The sequence below is a fragment of the Thunnus thynnus genome, chromosome 13, assembly GCF_963924715.1.
Source record: "Thunnus thynnus chromosome 13, fThuThy2.1, whole genome shotgun sequence".
Classification (NCBI taxonomy): domain Eukaryota; kingdom Metazoa; phylum Chordata; class Actinopteri; order Scombriformes; family Scombridae; genus Thunnus; species Thunnus thynnus.
The window spans coordinates 29,105,321-29,116,026 of NC_089529.1; the positions used below are offsets into that span (position 1 = coordinate 29,105,321).

Consider the following 10,706-nt stretch of genomic DNA (forward strand, 5'->3'; position numbering starts at 1 on the left):
TTGCAGCTTTAATTTAATTTATTTTTGTGGAAAAATCATACCCGACACAAATTTTTCTATATTTTTCATGTTGGTGGGGCTCTTTAAATAAATATCTGCACAGAGGTCAACAGTAGGGAGAACAGAGTCTGAACTAATCCCAGTCTGTGCTTCTCCTGCAAATATTGTTTTTAACCTTGAAAACAAACTTTTTAATAATAACTCTCATAGCTAAACGTTACAGATGACTATATCCCAAGAATAAAATTTACTGTGTGGACAGCAAACAACTCACAAAAACAGAACAAGATAAACACACACAAAATACAACAAAAATCATAAATATTAATTAAACCTGCCATTAAACCTCTATTAATTTATTTTTTGGGCTATTTGCTGACAGTGCTACAAGCTGTAAACACAACATTGATATAATCAACTTACAAAGCAAACATCCAGCAGACACAGAGAGTCATTAGTTTACTCTTTTTAGCTCTATTTTTGGTCACCACCAACTCCTGAGAGCAATATTTTGCTCTTTAGCTGCCAGGGGGGAGTTTCGGGGAGTTTTTTCTCTGAAAAAAACATCCTGCGTCTGAGAATGACGCTGATGCCTTCAATGACTCTTCTGTTCTGTTCAGTTTGCGTCGTCCGATCTCATATTTTGGATCTGATTCAGCTCCAACATGTACGTATTTGAAAAGTTTATAGTCTGAGTAAAGAAGGAGAAAAAGAAGTGAAATCCTGCTCCTATAGTTTGTTTACGTAGCCTCTGGAGCCGGAGGAAGCTTCCTGAAGCTGACCAATCAGAACAGAGTGGGCTCATCAGGAGGCGGGGCCTTAAAGAGACAGGAGCTAAAACGGCCTGTTTCAGACAGAGGCTGAACTGAGGGGCTGCATAAAGGACCAGTAGAAGATAAATAAGGAGTTTATAACTGTAAATCATGCAAAAATATTCCAGTAGAGCCCCAGAATATAAATATAGAGCTGGAAATGTGCAGAATATATCACCTTTAATGGGTTGTATGAACAGGAGGAAAGTTATTGTTGGGTTTTCCTTTAAAGAATCTATTGTATGTTTGCGTCAATCAAGGAGTGAAACTGAAACGTTAACAGTGACTCTTTGTCTCCTTCTACAGGACTGCTGTGGTAACTGCAGCGACAGCGACGAGGAGCCCACCAGGCTGTGACACACACATACACACACACACAGTCACACACACACACACACACACAGGATCTCATTTGTTTACAACTTTTGCACATTTGTATTTTTAAAATAGTACTATCTCTAAATGTCAGAATGTATATTTTCAGCATAGCCATAATGTTTAATGTTATTTAAAAGAAAAGTGTGAAATATCGGACGCGTTCCAAACCAGGAGACGGGGACGGACAGAAAATGAGTAGATTTTTTTTTTTTTGTTGTTGTTGTTGTGTTTATTTTACTTTTGTTGTCCAGGGAAGGCTTTGCTTTCACTTTTCGTCCATTGTTACTGAAGCGGGAGCTGCTGCGAGCATCTCCGCCGGAACAATCGCCTGCTGTAAAAGTGCCTTGCTCGAGGGCACCGTGACAGTGGTTAAGGGAGGACTGAGCGTTCCGCCATCTCTTTACCCACTTTGTCCAGGGAATCAAACCAGTGACTTTCAGCTCATGACCTCTTTTCTTCTTCCACCATCCATTCTGCTGTGACCAACTTCACTCCTTTTTTCAGCTCTTTTAATTCTTTTAACAGTGTAGTTTTGGTTTTGTTTGCTCAGACACAATGAAGCTGTCGACATCTGCTGATATTTTTATATTAATAACAATTATTTTTTATTTCTTCGTCATGGATTTCATGAGACAATCGACTGATTACGTCCGAGCGGCTCCAGTTACTCTTGTCAGTTCGGGGATGTGACTGTTAAGATTTTCTGAGACTGAAAGAAAATTAATCCAGAAACTTTTAAGCTCTGATTATAAGTTGTAAGTATTTTTGTTAGCCATATTTCAGACAATGACACAACAAGAAAATGACAATTAATATCAATAAAACAGTTAGAATTTAGATTTAGAAAAGGTTTTGCTCCTTGAAGGACTGTTAAAAGAAACAGATTCTGCTGAGAGAGTTAATCCCACTTAAACAAACACTTAAAATCTGAACATAAAACCTTTAAAATATCAAAACTACAGCACATAAGGAGGAAGCTGTGAGAGTACAGACTGACATTTGTGTCTCCATAGTTGCTGAATTCACTCAAAAGTGACCCAGAAAAATGAAAAATTCACTCTGCAGATTGTAAAATCAGTTTCCCACCGGCCTTTAGCGACACACGTGACCGAATTTTAAACTCTGTGATTGGCTGTTTCTTGCTGAAATGCATCTTGGGAGCTGTAGTTAACATCTTAACATCCACAGTCTTGTATCTTCGATTTTTTACTAAAGAACCAGATATTTTCTAACACAGTTGTTCATCTTTTGTCCTGATGAGTTTTTAGCGTTATCTATGGGGGGGGGGGGGGGGGGAATTAATGGACTAGAACCAGAGACTCCAGAAATATTTCCTCCCACGATGCAGGTATGATAACGATGCTCTACCTGAACTTAATTTGAGGGGACAAAGTGCTAACAAAATGCGACAACATTAAAGCTGGAGTGTGGAACTTTTACATATAAATGAACGTTTGTTACATTCAAGCCAAACGAGTTCACACAATGCTGATTAAGCCGATCACCGTTTTACATCAACTAGCAACGATTGGTTTGCCAGAGCTGAAGGGCGCCATCAGTTAACTTGAGGGATAAAATAATTTAATCACGTGGCTCCTCAAGACTTTCCAAATGTTATTGGACCAAACAGATCAAATTCTAACAGTTAAACGAGTCATTTTACAGGGGTTGTGTGATGCCGAAAACAATTTATCCACTGTTTTAATGCCGCAACGGTAGCGACGGGGACCTGGAGTTACAACCAGGTAACTACTATTCACTCTCACTGCCAGAAGGGGGAGACAAAGGTTCTGCACTGCAGGTTTAATTAAAGGTCACAAATTATCCTAAAATTTACCCCCATTACCTGCTGGGATTTAGCTGCTGGGAGCAACACATTTGTGCAAGAAAACTGCTAGCCTACTGGTTAAGATGCATGCAACATAACCGCAACGTCTGCGGTTTAACTCCAGCAGTGGACCTTCGTTGCACGCCTCCTCTTCCCTCGTTTGGGCTCCCAATGCCCCCAAAATATACTTACATTCATTACAAAATGGTGGAACTGATTATTGTCGTAACAATGCAGAAAAAAAAAATAGTTTAGTCCATCCAGATCTTTCACAAGCTGCGTTAAAGTCACGTTGAAGCACCGGCGAGAGTAACTGAAGCTTTTGTGGGTCAAATCCTGCGTCAGACAGAGACTGAAGCTGGAAAACTGGTCAGCTGGTTCTGTTGCAGTCAACAGCTTCCTCAAAGAAAAATGGCCTCTGATTTTAAGCTATTAAAGTGAAATACCTCTGAATGTACAAGTCGCTGTCATGTTCTTTCTGTGGTTTTGTTTTCGGACAAAGTAGAATGATATTTGAAACAAGACACCAAAGTCTCATCAGGTTGTGAAAATCTGTTATCCAGAGTTTGTCCCTGCTGTTAAATATGATTTTAATCACTCCTGATGTTGAGAATAACAATAATGGACTGAATAATAAGTGTAACTGTCTCACAGTGTTTAAATGTCCCAACATTTCTCCATCAAGTTTAGACATTTTTGTTTTGTTTGTTATTTTGCTTTTATTGAATCTGTCCTCAAAAAATGAACCAAATAGTGAAGTTTCAGCTCATTTTCTTAAACAAATAAGCTTAAAAAAAAAACATTTTAAAGGTTCAGTTTCTTCCAATTTTCTCACTTCTCCTAAGCGATATCAAGCCATGCAGATTTTACTCAAGCTTGAGTTTATACAGGGACTATTTTCTTCGTTAGACAGTAATTCCGAAAAAAAAAAAAAACTGTCGGGTCTTTCTCAGTTTGCGTTGTTGTCAGTTCTTGTGGTCTAAATGTCGGCCCGTTTTTATTGAGGATGTTTTGTGGAGTCGACTTGTGTGAACTTGGGCCAGAAACTGTTTGGGTTGCTTTCACAACTAACCTGTTTGGTTTAAACCGACTCTGATGCATTTTCCCATTTAATTTGGTTAATTTATGCTGCTGTGAAAGCTGTCAGTCGAACTCTGGTGTGAACTTAACAACCGGACTGATTGATTTAAGCTTGAGTTCAAAAGCTACACTACTGTTAAATTTGTTAAATGGTCAAGGAAGTGATCTTACAAGCAGTGTAGCCTAAATATATATATTTTATTTTTATTTTATTTCACCTTTTTTTATCCAGAAAAACCTCATTGTGATGCTTTTCCTGGCCAAGACAACTCTGCAGTTCAAATAATGAATGAAATTTCTTATACAGTCATATAAAATATTACATCCTGAAGAGGAAAATATCTTAGAAGAGCCCAGCAGCTGTCTAGATAAAAATAAATTAAATAAAATGAATAAGACTAATCTGAAACGATGCAATGAGACTAAAACATCTAAAATTACCCCCCCCCCCAAAAAAAACATCGAGTGTCTGGATTAACTGAACTGAACTACAGGACAGGTGTGAAAGCAACCGTAGATTTCAAATATGTGGTCGATTTATCAGAATAAGAATGTTTTTGTTGATGTTATGACCTGTTAAATGTCATTTTTTCAAAGCTGTGAGGACAACAAATGACTCTAAAAATGTGCACGAATCAAACCAAAACGATCTCGTCATGGCTGGAGACCGTTAGAGGAAGGAGAGAAAATATACAGTTTGGTTTTGTGTAATTTGAGTGAATTTACCCTTTAATACAGAACTTAACCTTTATGATGTTTACTTCAAAACTGGTTTATTTTCAAAGATAATTAATCCAACTGTCTGGTTTTTATTAATTCATTGTCAAAAAAGGGTTTTGATGTTCATGCAGAGATGATTCATTGTTCAGGTTTCTTTGTATAAATCAGCTTTTTCTTCAAGTGTGTTTTTTTTTTTTTTTTTTTTTTAAAAGTGATTTATCGATAAACCAAACCAGTTCATCCACAGAAGATCAAAGATGACAAAGTCCTTCCCACCCATGGTGCCTTTTCAGTGTGTGAAGTACTCCTCTCGCCTCTTTTTTTTTTTTTTAAATATGCTGTAAGTGGAAAGTCTGCTGCCTCCTGTCTGTGGTTCCTTGTGTGTTCGTCGTCGTCGTCATAAAACAACAAAACAAAAAAAAACATCACTGTGGATTCTCTCTCTCTCTGTTGAAAACGAGGACGATGAGACTGAAAGAACAGTGGCACGGGAGCTCCGACTCTCCCGTCCCCGACCTCTGACCTCTGGACTCTCTGCAGTGATTTTATAAAGACTGAGAGGTCGGATGGGGGGAAAGTTTTTGGGGGGAAGTCAGAAGAACTCGCTAACGTTTTCCATGGACGTTTCAATCAGGACTAAACTGCTGTGCTGTGTCTCTCTGCTGTCAGATAACCTCTGTGGTAAATGTTTCCAATACTGTCTTAAAGGATAATCCCAGTTTATTACAACTGGGGTCTCATTTTCACAACCGTGATCATCGTTTTCTTTGAGTAAAATATGAACGCTGTACTAAACGCTGAGATCTGAGAACATGTGGAAAAGTTAAAACATGTTTTGTTTTTTCACATTCTGTATTTTATGGGGTTGTTTTTGTTTTTTTTTTGTCTGTGAACATTTGAATCAAAATCTGATGAGAGTTGTTGGGTTGTTTTCATTTGTTGCCACGTCCCTGTCAATAAAAATCTGATCAAAACAAACCCACAAAGTCCCGATAAAGCAGATTAGTCGACCTTTTAAAAGTTAAAGACACCGTGTGGCCACTAGTAGCGCTGTGGAGCAATGATTTTAAAACTGGGGCCCTCTTTTGTTTGTTTGTTTGTTTGTGTATTGAGAATGTACATGATGGGCAAACATAGATATAAACAATAATTGAAATGATTGTACAAGATGCTTTGTGTGTGAGAGAATGTAAACAACTTGTTTTGTTTACTAAAAAAAAAAACCCTCATAAGGTGCCTTTAAACCTTTAATGATTAAGAAATAAGGACGTTTTCACAACTTTAACTTTGATTGTTGCTTATTTAGTCTTGAATATTTAATGTTGTAGAGAAATAATTAAGATTTGATTAAGTTTTAAGAGGCTTTAAACAAACACATGGGTTAGTTAAACTTTAAAAAACTACAGTTTATACTTCCTGCTTCAACTCTAATCCAATCTGACTGGAAACTCAGGACTTGAAGACAGTTACTTACAAAAATAGCAACAGAAAAACGTCAACAAGTGAAGATGAGGTCGATGCAGCTACAAGTTTATGTAATGCTGATTTTCTGAAATAAAATCTCTTAAATTGACGTATTTTTTCAATTGAGCGGACAGATGTTCACTGTTCACTGCTGAAAATGACTCACTACTAATTATTTAGGACAAAACAACAACAAGAAAACTGGACATCATTAACACAACGTCAGACTGAATAAAGTGAAACAAAGCTGCAGTTCAGTGAGATTATTAAGTCTAATAATGAGAGGTTTCATGCCAACGTTCCATAACCTAATAAACACATTCAGATGCTGCCAAAATAACCCACAAAAACAATTCAAAATTCAGATTAATTAGTCTTTAATTGTAGAATTATTAGACATTACATGAACAAGTGTCTTAATAGTACAAGTTCCTTATTAATGAGGTGTTTTTACTCATTAAAGGAGCTTTATTTAACTTCAGTAAAAACATATGGGATGATGTATTTTTGCTTGTCTGTTGTACAGAGGAATATGAGAAATAACGTATGTCCGCCATGTTTTAATTGAAGTGAGAAGTTAGTGATAAAACGTCATAAAAAGTGTTTTTTTTTTTTTAAATGAAAAGTCTGACGGCTCGTGTTTCTTCAGCTGTCGGACTTCTTTTTCAGTAACGTCACATGTTCCCAGATCTCCAGATATGAACTTTGTGAATCCGACGTTATTGTTACGGATAGAAATGATGGACAAATCTACAAATATGAGACCCAAATTGTATCAATTATATTTATCCTTTAAGGTGAAAACTGCTTAAATAGATTGAATTAGAATAGAAATACAAATGTATTTATCCTTTAGGAGTTAAGATCTTGATTTACATGTGTCTCAAATTTAAACAAACTTCATTTTCTCAGTTTTTCCACAAAAACACACATCATGTGTTTTTTCATTTTCCGTGTTCATTTACATTTTTTTTTTTATGAAACCAAGAGAGAGAAAAAGCTTGTGTCGATGCGTCACGTTCAGTGTGTTCAGCCTCGTGTACACATTCCAGTTTTGCAGACGTCCCTTTTAAGGTGTAAACAAACGCTCCTTTATTTTATTGTTTTATTGTGTTTTTTTTTTGTTTTTTTTTTAAATTTCTGCAATAATGTTTCATAGTTTTAAAATGAATGACAACTGCTGAGAGCATAAAGCTGTGTGTGAGTATGTTTTTCTGTTGCCAGTGTTGTGTTTCTGAGCCTGTAAACACTGTGAGAACAGAGTGAAAACCAACAACCTTCCTCTTACGTCTTACCTTTGTTAGGACGTATATATATATATATATTTATATATATATATGTATATATATATACACACACACACACATATATGGACAGACACTGAAGAGAAGAGACTGAAGGGAAATTTGTCAACCTGGGTGTTATTCTACTATTCTGCCGCCTCCTTTCTTGACATTTTATTGAATTAATTTCATTCTAGAGCTGCAACTATTTTTGATTATTGTTTTAGTCATTTTCATATATTATATTATACAAATATTTGCTGATCACAGCTTCTCAAATTCGAGGATTTTCTGTGTCATAAATGACAATAAACTGAACATGTTTTGATTTCTCACTGTTGATCGGACAGAACGAGACATTTGAAGACGTCACCATGTGCTCCAAGAAATGATTTATATTATATATGTATATATACTGTATATAGGCATTTTTCACTATTTTCTGACATTTTATAGACAAAATGATTAATCGATTAATAGAGTAAATAATCGCTGACTCTATTTACACAAATGACACACATATTTACCAACCAACAGACATGTAAGTTAGATAAAAAGTGATTAAATAAGTAATTTTTCATGTAAAAACGCCATAAATTCCCTGGTTCCCACTTCTTAAATGTGACATTTTGCTGCTTACGTGATAGGAAACTAGTTATCTTTGGGTTTTGGACTGAATCAAGACATTTGAAGAGTTCTTGGAAACTGTGATCAACATTTTTCATAATTTTCTGACATTTTATAGACAAAACTTACCACTACTTACCTGTGTCATTCTTTCAACCTGATGTTTAGTTCCTGTTTGATAAAGGTGGCTTGAAGCCGTTAATGTTTTTTGCGTCAACCAAAGAAATGCGTCCATTATAAGAATTGTTATGTCTGCACAGCTGCGTCGATCTCATCCAACCTTTTAAACGTTTTTCTAGCCAATTTTTGTTGCATATTTTAAACTTTGTCTCCATTAGAGAGTTACTAATGTGAGAATAATACCCAGGTTGAAAATACCAGATTTCCCTGTAAGTGTTCTGGTCTTTATGTCGGAAGGACTGATGTACCTACGTGTGCACGTATGTTTCATAACCACTGTTTCACTGCCGGATGCTGTTTTCTTGATGTGATGTTTCACTTTGGTTAAACTTGTATCCGGTTTCTTAAATCGAAAAACAAACTTTAAAGTTCCCAAAATGTGAATTTATGTGTCTTATGGACAATTTGCGAATGAAAAGTAAAGTTTTACCTGTGAAAACATACATTTCACATATGATTTTTCTTTTTGTATTTGTTTTTTTAAGGATTATTTACCCTTTTTTTTTTTTTTACAATATTTACAACATTTACTGCTAATTTACTGCACATTTACTTTATATTAATCATCATTTTCAACACAGTTTTGTTTTTTCCTTTTCGTCCAGGCAACTTCTGGCTTTTTAATTTCAGCATCATACAAAAATACATTTTAAATTTGCTTGAGATAAAGTTGTTAACTGATCACAGTCAGCAGGATTTCTGCTTTCATGTTCATCTGAAATATGTAGTTTGACATCTGAAACACCAAATTAAAACACTGGTTTAATAAATTAAGGCTACAACTAACGAGTATTTTCATTATCGATTAATCAATTAGATGTTTGGTCTATAAAATGTCAGAAAATGTCGATCACTGTTTCCCAAAACCCAAGAGTCAACTTAAAATGTCTCGTTTAGTCACGACTAACAGTCGACAACCCAAAAATATTCAGTTTACTGTCACAGAAACCAGGAAATATTCACATTTAAGAAGCTGGAATCAGAGAATTTTAGTATTTTTCCTTAAAAAAAAAAGACTCAAAATGCTAGCAATACAATTTTTGGTCAATCTACTAATCGATTAATCAACTAATTGTTGCAGCTCTATAATAAATAAAAAAAAGTCTCTTATTATATCAGCAAAATAATATGAATGCTTTATATTTTTTTTAAAAAGTTTCAATTATCTGAGACAAAGAATGTAAAAGAGGGTTTGACAGCAGTTTCTTAAAGTCTGTGTCAGATTAATTAATCAACTGATTATTAAGTATTATTTAAAATCAATGACAATTAAATTTTTTTTATCATTTAATTGTGATACTTAAAGTCTTTATATACATGAAAGAAATAGTGATGAGCGCTCTTTGAATTTTACTATAGCTGGGTTTTCTACAGATTCACTTCCAACCAAAGTGAAATATCACCTTAATTAAAGGAGGAAATATTGTCTGTGACTAATCAATCGGACAGTTTATAAAAACCTTTCATGTTTACCTCATAAACAAATGGAATCTGTTTGGTTTGAGTCTCTCTGATTTAAAACTGATCCGACACAAATGGACGCGAAGACCAGAAGAAGATATGTGCTGTAAAGTCCAGTTGAACTCTGCTTTTGTGTAAAATACTATTTGTGTTTGGGTTGTTTTTTTTTTTTTTTATTGCATCTGCTGGTGTTTGTTCATGACACGGTTCAAGGGTTCAGGCGGTGAAAGTGTCCGAGATGTTAAACTGCTAGAACCGCTTTGTTTCTACTCTCTTTGTTAACATTCATTAATCCCGAGAGCCTTACACAGAGGAAACAGCCTTTATAAATAAAGAAAGAAATAAAGAAATAGACCGCCATCATCCAATTTCAGTCCCATTTATTCAAAACGTGAATTGCTCTTTTCCACTTAAACAACGTTTTACAGATTATTATTTTTTCCTCCACAGATTGGTTATAAAGGGCTTTTTTTCATTCTGAGAGACACCGACTGCAGCTCCACTACTTCAATTATGAACATCTTGTCCTCTGAAAATAATGACTGCATCATTTGTAGAGTTCGGGTCCTGCTGTGCTTCATCTCAGCATCTAATCAGGGATCAAGACAGTCTCACATCAGGTGAATGAAACAGACTGTAACGAGCTGATGGGGACGAGAACCGGTGACACTCTCCGGTGAATGTGTGAGAGTGTGAATTACATTCTCCAAAAAAAGGAGAGAAGAAGTTATTTTTATGTCAGAGTGATTGCAGTCAGACTGAAGTGAAGTATGTCCGACTTCCTGTTATCTTTATCTTCTCCCTCATCTGTTAAAATCCACATTTGGAGTCTGTCGTGTTTCCTCTGATTGACTTATCTGTGACAATTAGTTA

At 35.5% G+C, this 10,706-nt stretch overlaps 1 protein-coding gene across 2 annotated transcripts in view; it reads left to right on the forward strand.

Annotated features, from left to right (window-relative positions):
* grk6 (G protein-coupled receptor kinase 6) overlaps positions 1-9,517 on the forward strand; it is an 81,479-nt gene extending 71,962 nt beyond the window's left edge. Inside the window, exons 16-17 of one of the 2 annotated variants that reach the window (XR_010931209.1) lie at positions 1,119-8,761; positions 8,792-9,517. Coding sequence is in view for 1 of the 2 variants with exons in the window: in XM_067608891.1 (XP_067464992.1) it covers positions 1,119-1,169 (51 nt within the window). In the remaining variant the exon portion in view is untranslated. Of the gene's footprint in view, positions 1-1,118 lie in introns of both variants that reach the window. The other variant, XM_067608891.1, reaches the window with a different exon arrangement.
* The last annotated feature ends 1,189 nt before the right edge of the window (positions 9,518-10,706 follow it).